The sequence below is a fragment of the Cheilinus undulatus genome, linkage group 11 (assembly GCF_018320785.1).
Source record: "Cheilinus undulatus linkage group 11, ASM1832078v1, whole genome shotgun sequence".
NCBI classification, from domain to species: domain Eukaryota; kingdom Metazoa; phylum Chordata; class Actinopteri; order Labriformes; family Labridae; genus Cheilinus; species Cheilinus undulatus.
In genome coordinates this window covers 1,520,276-1,541,051 of record NC_054875.1, presented here as the reverse complement: position 1 = coordinate 1,541,051, position 20,776 = coordinate 1,520,276, and the positions used below count along the sequence as shown (strand labels likewise).

Genomic DNA, 20,776 nt, shown 5'->3' with positions numbered 1-20,776 from the left:
AGGAATTTATAACCACTCATGTTGAAAACCACTCATGGTGGAGTTATTGCAGTTAAGGGCAATGAAATCCAGCAATCCAGTAAAGGAAAAAGAAGGAAGCTACTGAAAATCCATACAGCCATGTTGTCCCAGGTTAGTCCGCCCAGAACAAACCTACTGAATTCTCTTGTGACTGATCAGTGAACTTACCAACAGGGCACATCGGACAGCACTCAGATCCAAAGAGATACTCTGTGCGGTGACATGTGATGGGTAGACCTATGTGGATATTCATCATTAAAATCTGTGAGGAGAAACAGGAAAAAAACATTAATCTGATTGTCAGGATGATCAGTGAAGTTTGAGGGATTCCCATTTGTTCACAAATATTTTCTGCAGTTTAGTCACTTTTTACATCTGCTTTCATGTTTTTTGTCTTTTCCCCTTGGAGAAGTGTGAATTGATGCAACACCCATGAAAATTTGAAGTGATGATAAATCACTTACCAACAATGATGAAATGGACCATTGTTTTCCTCTGTACTTCATTTTTTCTGAAAAGATCCCAGTTTTTATTGGCTAAAGTTTTCATTTCACTGAGATTTCGGAGAAAATCCAACTCTACAGCATCATCTAATAGGAGAAAGAAAAATGAAGGAATTAGAAATCATTACTTGTCAATGTTATTTTACTATTTTGACATCATGTGTCATGGTCAACAACCCATCCATCAAGCAAATAAATCAACAAAAACAGAAAGAACCATCAAACTTTATGCATCATCTTTATTACCGTCACCATAGCTGTGTTTGTTGTGCTTCCTCCTTTGGTCGGCTTGCTTCCTGATGAACATGTTTTAATATTTAGAATCTCAAGTTGGAGTGGCTGTGACCATCTTCCAAGCAGCTATGGAAGGGTAAAATCACTATTTTCACACCTCACACCACAGGATTAGCCGAAGCTAGGGGTGTAAATCACCACTTTCATCCCGATACAATACGGTTTCGATATTTTGGAAAAAGATAGATTTTTTCCGATATCACAAAATCTGCCACGATATGATTTCAATTCGATTCAATATGGGGCCCAGGATCGGTATCAGGCGATTTTCTGCAAAAAAATTCCCCCAGTTACAGAAAAAAAAAACAGTTTCTGCAATTAAATTACTGACAGGTCTCTGTATTTAATATAAATATGTCTTTAACAAAAACAACAAAGACCTGATTACCCCTAATTACCTTTAAATTAGGAACACAACTATGCACATCTGTGTTAAAACATATTGATTTAAAACAGCAAACATTTTCAGTACCAAACATTTTATTTCCTCACATCCCCAGATCCCTCTAAAGCACCAATAGCTATGGATTTTTTCTGCAACACTTTATAATAGTGATCAAAACATTTGGCCTGTGTTCCCATTTTAGATTTTTTTCTTAAACTTATTTACACACATGTGGACTTCAACAGATATTTCTGCTCTACAGTTGAAACCATAAGTTTACATACACTATATAAAAAGGCACATAAACTTTTTTTTCTCACCGTCTAACATTAAATCAGATTAAACTTTTCCTGTTTTTTGTCAATTAGGATTACCAAAATTATTTCTATTTGCTAAATGCCAGAATAATGAGAGAGATCATTTTTTAGACAAGTTTTTATTATTTTTTTGAGAGTCAGAAGTTTACATACATTTCATTAGTATTTGGTAGCATTGCCTTTAAACTGTATGACTTGGGTCAAATGTTTTGGATATGCTTCCACAAGCTTCTTACAATAGTTTGCAGGAATTTTGGCCCATTCCTCCTGGCAGAACTGGTGTAACTGAGCCAAGTTTGTAGGCCGCCTTGCTCACACATGCCTTTTCAGCTCTGCCCATAAATTTTCAATGGGATTGAGATCAGGGCTTTGTGATGGCCACTCCAAAACATTGACTTTGTTATCCTTAAGCCACTTTGTAACCAGTTTGGCAGTATGCTTAGGGTCATTGTCCATTTGGAAAACCCATTTGCGCCCAAGCTTGAACTTCCTGGCTGATGTCTTGAGATGTTGCTTCAGTATTTCCACATAATGTTCTTTCCTCATGATGCCATCTATTTTGTGAAGTGCACCAGTCCCTCCTGCAGCAAAACAACCCCACAACATGATGCTGCCACCCCCATGTTTCACAGTTGGGATGGTGTTCTCAAGCTTGCAAGCTTCCCCCTTTATTCTCCAAATGTAACGATGGTCATTATGGCCAAAATGTTCAATTTTAGTTTGGTCAGACCACAGAACATGTCTCCAAAAATTAAGGTCTTTGTCCCTGTGTGTATTTACAAACTGTAATCTGGCTTTTTTATGTTTCTTTTGGAGTAATGGCTTCTTCCTGGGAGAGTGGCCTTTCAGCCCATGTGGGTACAGGACTCGTTTGACTGTTGATAATGACACACTCTCACCAGCTTCAGCCAGCATCTTCACAAGGTCTTTTGCTTTTGTTCTTGGGTTGAGATGCACTTTTCGGACCAAAGCCAGTCATCTCTGGGACACAGAACCCGTCTCCTTCCTGAGCGGTATGATGGCTGGACATTCCCATGGTGTTTATACTTGCGTATAATTGTTTGAACAGATGAACGTGGCACCTTCAGGCATCTGGAAATTGCACCCAAGGATGAACCAGACTTGTGCAAGTCCACAATTCTCTTCCTGATATCTTGGCTGATTTCTTTTGATTTTCCCATGATGTTACACAAAGAAGCAGTGTGTTTCAGGTGTGCCTTAAAATACATCCACAGGTGTGGCTCTAATTAACTCAAATGTTGTCAATAAACCTATCAGAGGCTTCCAAAGACATGACATCATCATCTGGGCTTTTCCAAATCGTTTAAAGGCATAGTAATCTTAGTGTATGTAAACTTCTGACTTTGAAGAAAATAATAAAAAATTGTCTAAAAAATGATCTCTCTCATTATTCTGGCATTTAGCAAATAGAAATAATTTTGGTAATCCTAACTGACCAAAAACAGGAAACGTTTAATCTGATTTAATGTTAGAAGGTGAGAAAAAAAAGTTTATGTGCCTTTTTATATAGTGTATGTAAACTTCTGGTTTCAACTGTACATCAGCCCTTCATACTTTACACAGGGGCCTGTTAATGTGGCAGAAAATTTCATTTAGTTTATTCACCTTATGAGATTTAAATGAGGTAAAATATGGGGCATATGATGTTATATAATGATTCTTTATCATTTTTTATTTATTGCAACCTTGATTTTAATAAATGGAAAGGTTAGACAGAATAGAGCAATGTTTTATTATAAAAGACATTCCGTCAGTGCGCATCAGTGATGCGCAGCCTTATAACAAGAGCGGGGGGGGGGGTATACAGAGAACAGCTGTCCTGTTTGAACCATGTTAAGTGTGGACAGCTTATATTTTCATTATAAATCTAACATGAGACAGCGATGTAAAGTGTATCAAAGGAGATATGCCGCAGCAGACTTTATCCTCTCTGTGTATCTGTGGTCTACTGCAGACATTGCTCACTTCCTCAACCGTAACAGGTGGAGTGTTTATATCCATCAACAATCTCATACGGCGGTTATATACAGATAAAGACGTAGATGTAGTCGGCAAACTAAGGGGAGAGATCTGTCCTGCTGTAGCGTCTGTCTAAAATATATCCACACAGCAGAGAGAGGAGAGGAAATCCTCTTTCCCTCAGCCACGAAACTTTAAGCCACAGCTGCTACTTAGTTGGCTTGTGGCTAACTTCTTGTGGACGCTGCCTGGGGCGGAAACTGTTAAAGGACGTGCGGGAGGAATTTCAAAATAAAAGTTTAGCTTGAAGCATCCATTTAGATCCATGTTTTGACTTTCCATTGATCTGATTGGATCATCAGTCATCCAATCGATATATTCATATACATCGATCATTTTTTACACTCCTAGCCAAAGCTAATCTTTAGCTCCATCAAATAGCCCATAATTTTTTTGTACCACAGTGGTTTAGATTGTATTTAGGAAAAACCTCACTGCGGACTGATTGGTGCATCTCATTTGATTGACAGATAGCTCAACAGGCAGAGGCTCTGTTTCTGTCAACCAGAATGCAAGCTAGCTAGCTGACAGGAAGTCGCGCTTATCGGGCGGGCTGTTAGGTCGATCAAAAGTGATTTCAGTATGGAGCCTGCCACAGATTGGCTTCAAAAGTCCACCTGTTGTAGGCAGACGGCTTACATCTCACAGACTTTGTCCAATTCAGTCTATGACTGTACTACAGCATAATAAGGAAATTCATTTGCTTGTTGCTCTGATCAGAGTGGTTAATACTAAGGTTAAAATAACCTATGTGACCAAAGCCAGATAAAGTTCCTGCAAGTCGGCATTCCGATAGTTGAGAAAAATGGATACAGTCGTTTTCTTCAAAATGATCATTTTTCATTTTTTCTCATTTTATGCAAGTCCGACATTTAAACTACTCATTTGATGAAAAAAGTAACACAAATGTGATATTTTGTGTTTAAAAAGCCCTGTTTTTCGTAGTTTCTGCAGGGAGATTGAGGGGAGGGGAAAGCAAAACTGTTGGGTGATAACTGGCCACTCAGCCTGCCATTGTTCCCAGTTTCACCCATTGAGATGGACAATAACAAACACCGCATGGCTCAAACTCCAACCCCCGTCAGCACGTAACTACAGCTGTTTGTAGTTATCAGCTTTATCACCATCCTCAAGATGCACCCTGCGGCGAAGAAAAGTAGAAGAGACGATGAAGAAGCGGCAAGAATTATCAACAGACTTGGGACGACTTCAGGATCACTCGACAGGGCAAGTTTGATGACGGCGGATTTTCTATGGGAATATTTTGATGAGCGTCACCAGTCCAATTCAGAAGCTTGGTTTGGGTGGACTTCATGTAAATGTGGCTCTGTTGTTCACGCCCATCACACGGCCTGCCTGAAGGTAGGAGAAGTCCTGAAACTTTGAGCCTGGTTTTCTCTGAACAAACAGGAACTAGAAGTTAACATTCAAATGAGCATATCTTTGTAAAATATCCTCAGATTAAGGTTTATGATACACCATTTGAAAGCTTGGAATCTACACTTTCATAATGTGTAAAAAACTCAAAAATGACCTCGGACGACTTGCAGGAGTTTTTACCAGCTTTGGTCACATATGGATATAGCAGCTGAACTTTACAACCGACCATGAGAAAGTGCTCCCCTTTATCCCGCCTTATGGGTGGCCTTGCCTGAAAAGCCTGGTCCACATAGTCAGGTTTTTGCTGGAGCAATCACAAGAAGGGCCTCTCTCTCTAGACTTTCATATATGTGGTATGAATGAACGTTGAATATCTTTTATTTACATAAACGTGGCTTTTCTATCATGTCTATGTTAGCCAAATGGAATAAAATAATAAAATCACCATCATCAATCATAATAAAATATGATAAAAGTGACTGGATGATGATGTTAGCTTCAATCTGCTGTTAGCTGGTGTGCCAATTGAAGATTTTCTGACATGAATCTCTGGATTTTCAGTTTGTGCTGGCTGCTGTCCATCAGGCATTGCTTCAATATAAAAAGTCATGAGAATTGCTGTGTTTTAGGGGTGTAAAGGTACGTGTATTCGTACCGATCCGATTCGGTACGGGCCTCTCGGTATGGTACAGACGTGTACCGAACAAATACATGTGGAACAAGGTTCACATACAGACAGAAAACCAGAGAACAACTCAGTCCTGACAACCACACAACAACAGCAAGCAACAGCAACAGCCTGAATATTCCCAGCTAAAAGTGTCCTGTTTAGGAACACTTTGTTTTCAGGTAAAATACAACAGAGGACAAAGACAACAATTGTAGCGCTGACATTATTCAGCAGCTGTGTCGCTGACCGCACATCATCCAGCGAACCAATCAGAGCATTTAAAAAGCTCCCCTCAAACATGAACATCACTGTAAGGAGGAGGAACAACAAAGTCTCACCAGCTGGTTATGAATTTCCTATTCTTTAAAGGGATATTTCAGGATTTTTGAAGTTTGGTGGTATGAGGTGCTTGGCTGTAGTAGTGGCATTAGCCTACAGTGATTTCTGTGTAATTTGATCCTGTTGTTATTACGAGCTCAGAGAGAGCCGGCGCATATCGGCTGTAGATGGGAACATGTTGTCCGTGTAAATTAACAAGTTTTACAAAAAAAAGGGCCAAGAAAATATGTTGTCTCTCCTGTGCGCTGTGTTGAAAACGTACACAGCTCTTTATTTCTCCCAAAAAACCCCTCTGTGTCAGGCACTAACTTACGACGCAGCTTTCGCCATTTTGTATCCTTCCCCCTCTGTTCACTGTTTACGGTTCACACATCCGCCGTCAGATGTGTGGGTCTGCGGACTTCTTCAGGAATAATACACCCCATCAAGCTAAAACAAAGATAACGAATGATTTTGACACGAGTGATGGTGATGTGCCGTTTACTGTGGGTACGAGAGGATATCTGTATGAACAGGAGTACACTGAAGAAGAACTTACACAGATGGATACAGACCAGACTTATACAGCGGGCTGAAAGAGAGACCAGAGAACCTTCATTTGAAAGTTTAGAGCAGGAGAGATCCCGTGTTACCTGGTGGTGGAGGTGTGGAAAATGCGAATCCATGCCAACCCACCCGGAGAGCTGCTGTTATCATTAGTGGGTCTTAGTTGCCACACTTCAGGACATTATTGAATCAGAGGATAGCGGCTCACAGACGCCTGCAGTCTGCATCACGCTCCATCCAGAATTCCCTGCCTAATCGCCGGTGTTTTGCGGACCTTCTTTAACTTTCTGAAGATAAATTGGAAAAACAGACCCCGACTTGAAGGGCCCAATGGAAATATTTGCATCCAGGTGAACTTATGACTGTCGCCTTTTCCTCTAATGGCTGATATGTATGGTGTCCAGGAGGTGTGCTTGTTTAAACAGCCTGGATAAATGCACATACGCAGCATCTTCTGAATCTGCAGAAAACGGATTAAAAAAAACCAAAAATGCGTTGTAGTAACCGATGCTTAACCCCGCTACACTGCAACCCACACAGCTGACTGACGGATGTGTGAAGTAAGCAGTGTGCGGAGGCGGAAGGATACAAAATGGCGAAAGCTGCATCGCAAGTTAGTGCCTGACACAGAGGTGGGTTTAAGGAGAAATAAAGTGCTGTGTACGTTTTCAACACAGCGCACAGGTGAGCCAACATAGTTTCTTGGCCCATTATTCCGTAAAACTCGTTAATTTAAGCGGACAACATGTTCCCATCTACAGCTGCTATGCGCTGGCTCTTTCCAAGCTCGTAATAACAACAGGATCAAACTACATGGAAATCACTGCAGGCTAATGCTACTACTATAGCCAAGCACCTCATATGACCAAACTTCAAAAATCCTGAAATATCCCTTTAAGATAGTTTTAATTATAACACTGGTGCTCTGGCTCTGTGAATCAAATTAATTTTACCTTCAACTGTCAGCATCAGAGGAGGGACAGAGGAGACTCCATCATGTCTGCAGCTGTGTCATGGGTAAAGTTATCCTCAGATTTCACAGCTCTAACCTCTTTATCTGCCAAGATGGGCTGTGAGAAGTTCTCCCAAACTTTGTAGTAGGTCCCAGTGGTTAAAAAAGTAATCACGTGCTGAAGTCCGTGTTGAAATCAGCAAGATAGATGCTAATTAGCTTACTCAACAAGCTAACTTATGGTCGTAAGATATGTTCAAGTTGGCCAGGAAATTTTAGTGTTTAAAGAATGTGCATAATTATGTTAATATATCAATTAAAATAACCTAGTAATTCAAAAATGTATTTATTTATTAATATTTTTATTCTTTTGAGACTTTTTGGAAAGAGGTCTTAGCATTGTTAATAATTTAAATGTAATTTATTCAGCCTTTTTATATTAACACAGTTTAATTTAAAAATTAAAATTAAATTTTATTTATCCGCTTCAATCACCATACCGAAAACGTACCAAACCATGACTTTTAAAACCAAAGTACAAATTTCTCTGTACTGTAACACCCCTACTGTGTTTCTATGAAAACAGAGCCAGAGTATGACAGCATGACATAACATTTAAGCTTCCCACCCCAGGCGTGGCTGCACAGGAATGTGCTGTTATCTGAGTAGTCCATAGCCATGTTTCCATCAGGGGGTCCGGTTTGATTCAGCTCGGTTTGGTATGGGTTGGTGCGCTAAACCCAAAAATAGTTTGCGTTTCCACAGACACCCGTGCTCTCACTTGGGTGGGCGGGGCTGTAAAAGCATGAATGTGAAGTCACAGACAACGCGATTCTGCGTTTCCAGCTGCAGTTATAGAAAGGATGAGTGACAGAAATCAGTCGGGAATAAGCAGTAAACAGCTTTATTTCAGCTGAAAGTGCTTTTTCAATCAGGTGTCTGATTGGAGCACCTGTGAGCATGGGCCCTGCTACAGTGGTCAGCAGATGTCTGCTTCAAGAATCGGTATGCCACGTTTGACTGATCTGTAGAGGGCCCGTCGGTTGGGTAACTTCAAGCTGGTGTTCTGTAAAACCAAGTTGCAGCATCGTTTGGAGTGAACCCTAGTACCATCTCCAAACTGAAGGCCAAGTTCCATATAACGGGGAATGTCAGAGACAACAGCCCGACAATACTGTTTTCTCACCCTGTCAGCAAGAACTCTATCCTCCAAGATGACAACACTCGCCCCCACAGAGCGGGGTTTATCAGAGACTACCTCCAGAATCTGGGAGTGGAGAGGATGGAATGGCCTGCCAGCAGTCCTGACCTCAACGCCATTGAAGACCTGTGGGATCAGCTTGGGTGTGCTGTTCGTGCCAGAGTGATCAACACTACCATGTTGGCTGACTTCCAACAAATGCTGGTTGAAGAATGTGATGCCATCCCACAGCAGTGTGTGACCAGGCTGGTGACCAGCATGAGGAGGAGGAGCCAGGCTGTTGTGGCTGTGTATGGTTCTTCCACACGCTACTGAGGCTTGTTAAATGAATAAATTATTAAATTGTCAATATGTCTTGTTTCTTCAAACTTCAATCATCCAATCCACCAAACACCAAACAAGAGTCAATGGCAGAATCAGCTGTTTGGCATTGGCAGAGAAGATTTGGCACATTTTTCATGGGTGAAACCCACATACTCAGCTCTGCTGCTCATCCTACAAATGCATGATCCTTACAAATGTGGAATCATTTAAAAGGGTAATAAACAGGCTTTCCAACGGTATAAGATTTATTACCAAGAAGCATTGTTACAACAAAGAAATAATGTACCAAACACAAATTACCTTACTTTTTGTTTTAAGTTTAGTTTACTTTCCCTCCTTGAAGAACTGATGTTTGTTTATACACCAGGTATATCTTAAAATGACGCTACGTCACTGAGCCTGTGAGTGAGATAGAAGTATTGATATGGCAAAACATCAATGATTATACAGAACCAGGTCCTTATGGACCCGGGTGTTGATCCCCATCCCTAGTGGGAGAAATGTCTAAGTGAGTGGACGGCTTCTTTATTCTAATGAGACATCAGCTACACCTTCAGACCAACAGTGAAAAGTTGAAAGTAGTTATTAACTTCAAAATTCAAAACAAACGTTTATTTATCTGAGTTGATAGAATTATGTTATGTTAGTTTTAAGTGAACAGTACTCACCATGAGTGAAGTTACTGAGAGACCCAACAATAACACACAATGGATGTTATCCTGAGCATGATGGAAAAGGGCTTCCTGGTTGACCTTACAGTTATTATAACTTAAGTTGAGAGAGTTACACTCAAATTAACATCTGGATCTCAGTTTTAAACTCTTAAAACCATTAAGTTTTAACTAGCTCAGCAAACTAAAAATAATAAAGTTAGCATCAGTTTTATTCCTCAGAAATATGAAGTTAGTGTAACTGTAGCACATTAAAAAATTAAGCCATTTAAACTAAAAAAGTCAAGTTTTTATCTGTTATTTTGGAGACAACAAAATAACATGCTCAGCTCAACTCATTTCATTTTACAGTACATGGTTCACGTAGACAAAGTTTGATAACTGTAGACACACACCTACACTAAACAGCTGATGACAACATCACATGTCTGTGTTTACACGTCTCTGAGTAATTTTTCCATCCTCCTCAAGTGTTTAATTTAATCTCATGATGTTATTTGTAGGTTTATCATTCAACCACAGGTCTGGTCAGCTGAAAAACATTCCGATTAAGGCCTGTCCCTTTTTTAATTATCATTATTTTGTGTGATGAGGGCTAACATTTACCATACTCATTATTTTTTAAGTGATGTTAATCCTTGATATCAGTTTTCCACCATTAATGCCACTAAGGTAAAAAAATGTCCACTTAAAAATGTGTATTTGTTAATTTTTTAAAAACTTTTTTAAGTTGATTCCCTTCATCATTTCATCCCTGCTTAAAACTGGCAAATACTTCAACATTTTCAGGATGTTAACCCTTTCAGTGACAGTCTGATTGTATGATGTCACAATTTCATATTCAGTAAACAAAAAATATTATTTTCCACATAATAAATACTGGGACCAACTTTTTTTTTTTTTTTTTTTTTACTAAAAAGTTGGTCAAAGTGCATTCCTCCCCATTTCATCCCCAAAGTCCCATCATAACCACATTTGACAGAATATAAACATTGTATACTGTAAAGGCATGGCTAAGTTAACTCAATAAAGTTGGGGAAAAATAAGTGGGACACCGACACAAACACTTAAAGGAATTTTGGTGTTCATGTGATTTTTTTTTTATTATTTCCAGCTGTCAATATAACATGCTGTCTGTCTGTCTGTCTTTATTTGTCAATGTATGAATGACAGGGTTGTAAATGGACTTTTTTGCCTTCCTGCCACATCAGGAGTAACTTTAAGACTGTATCAGATACAAGATCCCAGGCTGAGCTGATCAGTAATAAGAAATATTCCTTAACAGGTACAGGGACACATATTTCTTGATATGTTGATAGATTTGTTTTTTTGTTTTTTTGTTTTTTGTTTTGTTTTGTTTTTTTTTATTATTATTTCCCATAGCTCAGGCCGCTAATTAATGTTGTTGTATTCTTACATGCACTGTTGATATGCAATTCAAAAATCAAATAAAATCTGATTATTAAAAAAAAAAAGACTGTATAAGACCAATACTAAGTGTAAAGTTTAGGTACCTAGGCTGTCTAAAAGGCCTCCCCACATGCAAATGAGTCCAACATCTGAAAGATTTAACAAATAAATAACCAAATAATTATTTAAGAACCAGTTTATTGTAGCATATAACATATTTAGAATTGGTACGATTATGTATTTTGGTAACCTTTCTTTATGATGATTTTTTTGTCTTGCACTGATTGTATCTACTTATTTTCTCTGTCTTTACTATTATTATTCACACACATTTAATGTCTCCTCTCCTCCTGTTGTCTCTATGCCTGTGTGATCTTTTGTCAACACTCCTATGTTTATAAATGTTGAAGAGTTTCTGGCATAATCTGCACATGGAAGAGGTTTATTCAAGAGCATGAAAAACGATCATAAATATTTAAGGATGAATGATATTATCAGCCAGATATCAGATTGGCAGATATTAGCAAAAAAAAAAAAAGCCAAATATCATATGGGCAGATACCAAAATTTTTGCCGATATTTACATCCGATATTTTGGCTGTGCATATCAGCATATATCAAATGTAAAATTTGGCCATATATACTAATACATTAGTGGAGTTTAGGCTGAACAAACAAACCTACGTAAGTTGAAATCTTTTTTCTTTATTCATTCTTTAAACTTTAACCCCTTAAAGCCTGTTGTATCATATTTGATACATACTTTTATGATAACTCTATATAATCAATATGATCATAAATTAATATTAAAAAAAAACTTCTGAATACGATCTGATAAATGATAAAAATGCCCTCAAGTGGATTATCAGTTACCAAAAACGTCTAATGTATCAAATAAGGTACAAAAAATATATATGTTCAATTTCATGGTAAATTTGGATTTTTCATTAGAAAGTTAAATAAACATTTCAGTTCCCAAAACTTAGAATTTTCTGGCTATTTGTGTTTTCAGCCTTTAAAGGGTTAAAGTATGTTTGAAGAAATAAAAAGTTTATTTCTTTTTTTTCCATCCTCAAACCTAAAATTGTGTTAAAGGGATGTAACTTTTAGTTATGTAAAACATATTCAAATATCTGTATCAGCTAAAATGAATCCATAAATATCGGTTATCAGCAAAAATCCAATATCGTGCATACCTATAAATATCGCCAATAGCGTCAGGCGCTATGAGAAACATGCACGCGAGGAATGAAAAAGACGAAAAGGATTGTCCACCAGTTTATTTATCTCAGATGAATAAATTTTAAAATGATCATCAGGTGACCCGCAGATGGGCCGCCCAGTCTGTGTATGAGCAGAGCCGATCGCCACACACCTGTGAGGGTCCGTGTGTATTCCTGCCTGCTGTAACTGAAGATGAAGAGGGAGTTGGTGCAGACATGAGCCCACCAGTTGCTAATTTTAACCACGTTTCCCAGCAGTTTGTCAGTTTGCAGTGTGATATACAGGGGGTTTGCAGTTTTTTATGTATTACTAGTCTCAGACTTGTTGCGAGAATTAAGTAAATTGCACACAATTGCTGCAATCTCACGCTGGAATACAGTAATCTTTTAACTATCTCAGACGTAAAACAAGCGGTGCATCGGTTCATTCACACCTATAGAGGATAAACTTGTTGGATTAGAGAACTCTCTCATGATACCGAGTCAAAGCATCCTAGCACTCATGTGACCTCAGCTCATCATGTGACTGGAGGAGCTGGTGATTAAACCCACGACCTTCTGGTTGAGATACAGCCGACTACTGAGCCACAGTCAAAATGACAGCAGAATGTGGTTAAAAGGCTTTTGGTGTCAGGTTTAGTGTATTTGACATCAAACAGTCTGATTAGAAATATTTATAAGAGTTTCAGCATCTTCCTACTGATGAGGATTCAGGGATTTTTTTAAAGGTGGAACAGAAAATTCTCTCTTTCCCCATCGCTTCTCTATGAGGAAATGAAAGAACAAGTCTGTGACCTCAAGTTTAAGTTCTGTTATCTTTGGAAGGGGATTTTATATTTGTGTTATGCCTGTGACATAGTTTCACTTTCACTGGGTCATCAAGTATCTTTATACAACGGTTAGATTTCATCTCAACAGAAACTCTGGGAACCAGACTTTCAAGTACACAAAAATTAAATATTTGCTCTTGTTAACATATTATTGTAGTAGTATTTGTATTTTCTTTCAAAACTCAGGACATTTTTAATCATTACCAGTGAGATCTATCCCTGTTAACAAGAATGCACCAGGACACAAGGAGACAGGCCTAACAACAGAACTGGCTGGACCCCTGAGAATCCCAGAGAATGGGCAGCCCACAACTGTGATTTATCACCAGTATTAACTCATTTTAACCTCTTTTTGCCTCTTTAACCCAATCCTGGCCATTCTGTAACCCCTTTAGACCAGTTTCCCTGCATGTTTTATCCCCTTTGTGCCACTTTTATCCATTTTTGCCACTTTTTAACCCCTTTTCATTACATTTTTTTTACAATAGGTGCAACTTTTAACCAATTTTTGCCACCTTTCAACCATTAACCCTTAACCCCCTTTTGCAACTTTCCTGCCAATTATTTCCCTTGTGTGCCACTCTTGAAGCCCCTTTCACTAATTAACCAGGCTATTTTTGCTCTATTTTTGCCACTTTTAACCAGTTTTGGTACTTTTTACCCCTTTTTGTTTCCTTAACTCAATTTTTGCCATTTTTTTAACCCATTTGAACCTTTTTTCCTGCATGATTTATCCCCTTTGTGCCACTCTTTTATCCATTTTTGACACTTTTTAACACCGTTTTTGTCATTTGTAACCAATTTATGATACCTTTTACCCATTTTTCTCTCTTTAACCAGTTTTTGCCACATTTTAACCTCCTTTCACTTTATCTGGTCATTTTTGCAGCACTTCTGCCAACCTTAACCCTTTTTTAAATATCTAATAATGACAGTAAATTTATTTAAAACAGATCAAATGTTAAGTCATTCTAAAACTATTTCAATGTTCATTGTTTGTGGGATGGATTTAACAGCTGCAGACATTTAAAGCCATAAGAAACTCTTAAAATCACAACATCTTTTCCTCCTTTTCTGAATTTAATGATCTTTCGAGGGCCGGAGAGGAAACTTTGGGGGGCCTGATATGGCCCCTGAGCTGCCAGTTGATGATCAGTTTAAGCAATAATCATCTCTCCTAAAATTACTGGACACAGTCCTTCAAAAACCCCTGTTCTAAACAGTGAAGTGTGACCTCAATCTAAAAACTACGGTGGCCATGAAGGCCAACTGTAAAAACTATTTAATGATTGAAAAAAACAACAACAATTGAGTCAATGTAAATACGTTAAAAATATATAAACACACTGAAAATGGTTCTCATTAGAAAATATTTATGATCAAAAGATGAAAAATATTTAAATTAGTTATATAGTATATTATATAGTTATAATATTTCAGTAACCTCACAGTGGCCTGAGTTCAGGACAGCCTGAAAGTAACTCTACTCTAAACACTGAGTACACTCAGTCTGTTAGACAGGAAAGTCTCAGAGCAGGCAGAGAAGAACAGCAGCATACATACCCAGACTGACACACACACACACACGCAGCAGATGTGTGTGTTCTCCTATGATAATCCAAAAATCTGATCAATCCTGATATCCAGATGAAGGTACGGTCCAGACAAAATTAACTAAAGACTTCATTTAGTCCCAGAAAATTAGAAAAGCCACATTTGAACACAGCTCCTCTCTCACAATAGAACAACTTTCTGTTCTATTTCCCGGCCCCGTCTGACAGGAGGAGTGTAGAAAACATTCGGTCTCTGTGTTAGACTGTAAACCACTGCTCCTGAACCTGGGACTCTACTGGATCCCACACGGAACATCTGTGAAGTCATTTTTCCAGAGTTACCCATGCTTTACTCTAAAACAGTCACATTTACTCTCTTTCATGTGTTTTTTTTTTATCACCAGCCACTGCTAGAGTTGGAGTAAACAGAGTTAATTCTGCTGAAGAACTTTAGCCACGCCCACTCACTCATGGACGCTCGTAGACCTCCTCACCTGAAGATGAACCTTCAGACACCTGTGGACCACAGCTTCTAGTCCAGGATTCTCAGATCCTTTCAGTGATTTTTCAGTGAATTTTTGTCTCGTCTAATTCTATTTTGTCCTCTCTTCTTTTTCTGCAGAGTCTCCGTCTCTACCAGTGATCCTGCAGCAGCAGCCAGCTCACCATCATTGTACTATTGTTGTCAAACAGACTGGTTTAGATTTACCATCATTAATACCATTAATGTTCTATTTTTCAGGGTATTTTTCATTTAGAGTAAAATTTGCCCAGGGAAATTTACTGTGTAAAATAATTCCTGCAGAAAATCTCAGAAAAGTAAATTCTGACTGCAGAAATGCTCTGTTGTAGGTCACATTAACTGTTTGTTTCCCAGTCTGTTTAAAATGTTAAATTTACCAGCTTTTATTTTTAACTGTGTATTTTAATGAGATGTTTACAAGGGAGAACATTCAAAATAATAATAATAATAATAATAATAATAATTATTATTATATAACAATCACTGCTTCCTGAAAAAAGGGGACTGGTCTCTAAATGTGGTTTTGTTCTGGGATTTTGTAAGATGAGAATTTACTTGGCAGGCAGTTGAGCAAAGAAACTGATTTTTATTTCATGTTTTTTCCCTAAATATAATTTTTGATCCATCATGTCTAGATTGTTGTCAGCTCTGTTAGACACTAAAATGTATTTAATCTTCACTTTGTTATTTCAATAAGAATGTTTAGTTTTCAGTTATCTGATATCCAGTAATGATATTTAGTAATAAATGCATTATCTTCATCTATTTTCTCATTTTTCCACTAATCTGGAGTACCTTATCTCTACGTTTTATGATTTATAATTCTATTTTTAAATTATTAACCCCTCCAAACTTATGTTTTAAAGTAATTAGTTATTTCATAATGATCAGCAGCTATTTCAGAATAAAATGATCAGAGAAAAACAACAAAACCATCATCTGATGAATTTGACTGTGGAGATAAAAACTAGACTTTAACCCAATAATTATCCTCAGTGACTACAAATAAAGAAAAATGATGAAAGGTTAAAGGTCAAACCAGGGTTGATTACCAGGGTTTCAGAAACATTGCTACTATTCTGTCTTCTCACCTGGGTCAGCTGAAGGTAGTTTGGACTAAAGAAACTTTAGTGGCTGTTTACTAAAAGAAACACAACCACGTGATCCTTCAGACGGTATTCAGGATCTGCAGAGTTTTTAGGTTTAATAATTAATTCACCTTTTTAAAGTTTAATAATTAACAGATGACCTTCAGGGTTGCCGTAGAGTTATTTCTCCTCTGATTAATCCTTTAGTCAGGGGTTTCCAACATTTCTCCTCTATCATTAACTCTGACAACAAATATCACATTTTCAAACTGCCTTTCCCCCCAAAAATAACGACAGGCCATGCGCGCTCCCGAGAGACGGCCAGGCGCGCGTCTCTCTTCTGCAACAACAACGTTAATTCTCAGCACACATCTCCGTGTTTCTCACTCCTCTGACAGGATCTCATCTTGACCCAGATACATGCGTGTCTTTGTCATAAACGTCAAGGGTTTTCACGGCAGATGACTACATTTCTACATTTTTCCATGACGTGTCCAACTACACCCAAACAATCACCACAGTCAGAGCAGTTAAACTGCGCCACACCAGGTCTCCGTTGTTTCCCCACAATCCCGGGCATTTAGAAAACACGACTCACTCTGACCGGAAGAGCTACAACTTCTGAACAACAACCACCGATTTAAACAGGGTTACTTCCCACGGTTATACCCCTTTGAGGTTAAATAAGGAGCGGGTACTCACCTCGTTGTTTCTCGGAAATTCCCCATATGACTCACTGGTTAGTTGTGCGCGGATTGATATTGAAATACCAGATATTGATGTTCTATAACCGATTCTCATTTAAAATATCGATATTTTAATAAATGTGGACAAATGCACACTTTACCATTAACAGGAATACAGTAGAAAGTAAAAAAAATACTATCACAAACTTGTAATCATTCCCATTTGGTAGGAACTACTTCTTCTTCCGCCTGTCAGTCACATGCGTAATACGGCTCTATAAAGAGCCTCACAGTCAGGCAGCCAAGCCCTGACTTGTTAACATGCAATGAAACTGAAAATCCAGGTGTGTCGCGGTCGACACGCACGCGCACTCCCAGTCTGAAACGGGCTCCAGGAGCTGTTGGTGCTGTGTAGCACTGTCTACTACAGGTGAATCCTATTCTATTCAAATGTTCATTAATAAATATGGTTATTAAATTAGTAATGAAATTAATGCCACAATAAACAGCTGCATGAGCTCAGCTTGGAGTAAAAATCAAAGTCCCTGAGATCACCTCACATCTGTTTATAGGCCTAGATTTAGTCAGGTAAGGTTACCTGTAGTACAGGGGTGTCAAACCCAAGGCCCGGGGGCCAAATCCAGCCCCTGGTAAAGCTGTATCCGGCCCACAAGATGATACGATCTTTCTATTCTAACTGTCCCACCAGTCTGAGGTCTGCAGATTTCCTCCAGTATAAACGTGTAAACTAACCTTGATCATTTAAAATATCCTTGTTGGATTATAAAAATCAGAAAAAGTAAAGAGTAAAGAAGTTAGATAAAAAGTCAGGAAGGTGGGAGAAGAAATTAATGTCCTCATTTCATATTCTCAATTTTTCATCTCACAGTTCTGACTTAAACTTCTGATTTTCACTTTTTTCATGTTTTAACCTTCAAGATTCACAATTCAAAAATTCTAAGTCATATTTTCACCTTTTAAACTTGTGATTTTGACTTTCTAACTTACCTTTTAAAAATGTTATTTTGCCTTTAAATTTCATGTTTTGACCTGTTGAACTAATAAGTTTGACCATTTATCTCAGACTCTGAGAATTTAAACGTATTGTTTTAACTTTTTTTCATCTCAGAATGATTTATTATCAGTGTTATTAATATTTTTTATATTTTGCTAATGGTGAAAATGAGGCTGACAGTTTCTTTTTAAATGCTGACCTTGTTAGGCTCTTAGGTAAGGCCTAAATTCAGAATCTGCAGTAGACTTTCACAATCCTGGCCTAAATTGTCCGGCCCTCAGGACTTCTAATCGGAGCAAATTTGGCCCCGGACTCAATCTGAGTTTGTGGAGTAAAACATTTAAAGTGGATTAGATAGGCTAGGTGTTACTGAAATAAACAGAATACTTGTAATAAAAAAGCCATTGTGGGTTTAAAAAAAACAATAAAACTGAAAAACATTTTATAAATAAGATAATATTGTATAGATACAATGTTATCCTATTTATAAAAACATTTTATAAATAAGATAGATAATAACGTTAAATATTTCTGTTGTGTTATTTTCAGTCAGTCTCATTTCTTTTGACTGATAGTTAACTGAATATTTTAAAATGTAGGTAGTGACAAACTTCTACAATTATTGTGACATTTATTTTATTTTCATTAAATTATGTATTTTACTGGCAATTCCAATGAGCCATAGCTTTTTATATGAAATGGCAAGAGTATGAAAACGATCAATTCTTTAGTTTTAGTGTAGGCTTGTTTGAGAGTCTGTAACATAGCTGAAGTAGAACAAGATTAAGAATTCACCGCAAGTATCAGTACTGGATCAGGATCGATGATACCAGCCTGAATTTTACGAGGTATCGGATTAGAAAGGAAGTCAGAGGTATCTCACATCACTACATGGAAGATCTGGCTCTAAGAACCAAGACTTAATGTAAACGACTCTGCCAGACAGATTCTAGTCAAATCTGTATTTAGATGCCACATTTCATGCAGAAGGCACCACATTGTGCTTCAGATTTAATCAGTTAATAACCCTGGATAATATACAGTCCTTAACAAATGTGTTAGACCACCTGTCATATTTGTCTCAGAGACCATCCAGCATCATGAAGTGCTTTGATGAAATAATCATGGAACATTTTGAGACGGAGATGTTTTGAAGTTAAATGCAGAGCCGGAACTACACTCCAGACATGGCTGCTGCACTGTGTCACTCCGCCCAGCGGTTCACTCAAGAAATAGTTCCCAGTATTTGCTTCATGTGTTGTAATGTTACATAATTGTATGTTATTATTTCATAGCGTCGTGAATGTGCAGGTCACAACTTGTCCACAAGAGCGTTTTGGAGTTGTTTGATTGTGTATTTGATGAGTTTGATGAGGGAAAGCAAAAAATTCCATCTGCTTCCATAGCGTTAGCTGTGCAGCTGGTATATCAATCCCCCAGATCTAGAAACAGCTGGCACCAACAACTAAAGGAAACAAACCTATTGTAGTGCACAACTACAAAGGTTAAACTGGAAACAGGAAGGTCAGCACTAAATGTCTCTTCAGGCTAATTAGCCTAAAAGGGCATTTTGAGGGCTGACCTTCCTGTTAGGGATGTCCTGTTCAGATTTTTTTTTTTCTGATGGCTGTTTGAAGTAAACACAAGATGCATCAGATTAAAGGCTTTTTTAGATAAGCTGCTATCAAAACATGCTGGAGTTTTCTCACAGAGATTACTTTTTCATACACTCATAAATGTTGAAATCAAAGTGAAACTGCAAACACGTCACACTGCACGCTGCCAGAAATACTTTCAGTTTAACGCTCAGTGGTGAACAAACAGGATGTTTTTTTCAGTACACCAGTTCTACATATATATCTTGTTTCCTGTTCACCATGCAGCTGCAGCTTAACTATTTACAGTTGGCTTTTATAATATTATTAATAAACTCAGAGACACTGTACAATAGTTTAAAAGACAAACACAAAAATCCACTTCCTTTCTCTTATTTTCACATCTAACAACTAACTCCTCTCTTTATGAATCATATTGCTGCTCTTTTTGACCTAAAGAAGCGACTGTTCCCCGAAAAGGCCTACTGAGTCAGGGTTCTTGTAACCTTGCAAAGCAGATGTATTCGCCCGTTTCCATGTTTCTCTCTGGTGAATCCATCTTCAGAGCTCCTGTCTGAACCGTTTGGGCCCAGTTAGAAAGTGACAGGACCAATCAGAGACGAGGGGCGGTACTTTCAGGCGCAGCAGAGTCGTGATGTAAGCAAACAGCAGCAAGAGCTGGTGCAGTTATGGAGGAAGAGATTAGCGTGGGTGTTGCTAAAGCGCCAGTTTTATCAGAACTTGACGACATTTCTTCTTTAAAAGAAGAACAAAGAACAGCAGTGAGTTGTTTTCTTTAAAAAAAAACACAAAAGTCGAGTACTGACATGTCTATAGTCGTCATGTTTCACTTTATTCCTCAGTAGCTGCACACATGCACCTTGGTCGCGGCTACGTCATGTGTTTTGTGCTCTGATTGGCCCATAAAGATGTGACAGACAATGTTCATCCAATCACACTCAGAGCTTTTTTTTTTTTTTTTTGCTTTGCAGATGGATGTGTGAAACGAATCCATCTGGTGTGTCAGGTTAGGGTACTTCAGTTTGAATTAACACCATCAGCACGTGCTGGTGCACAGGCTCTAGCCTTTGGGCTAACCTGCTCTTTTTAGCCTGACTCTGGTCAGATTTTGGGGTTGTTATCGAACTCTGTTTGCGGTCAGCTCCCTCGTTCTCATATACTGCTTTCCCACTAAAATTAGTGTGTAAAA

General features: G+C 38.2%; 1 protein-coding gene across 4 annotated transcripts in view; it reads right to left on the bottom strand.

The window, feature by feature from the left end:
* The window catches only part of LOC121517517 (tumor necrosis factor receptor superfamily member 14-like), a 61,064-nt gene extending 44,068 nt beyond the window's left edge, over nt 1-16,996 (bottom strand). For 2 of the 4 annotated variants that reach the window (XR_005992561.1, XM_041799347.1), the window contains exons 1-2: nt 486-1,504; nt 190-283 (exon numbers count right to left, since the gene is read on the bottom strand). Coding sequence is in view for 1 of the 4 variants with exons in the window: in XM_041799347.1 (XP_041655281.1) it covers nt 190-283; nt 486-527 (136 nt within the window). In the remaining 3 variants the exon portion in view is untranslated. Of the gene's footprint in view, nt 1-189; nt 284-485; nt 1,505-16,972 lie in introns of those variants that run through there. The other 2 variants (XR_005992558.1, XR_005992559.1) reach the window with 2 other exon arrangements.
* Nucleotides 16,997-20,776: the final 3,780 nt, after the last annotated feature.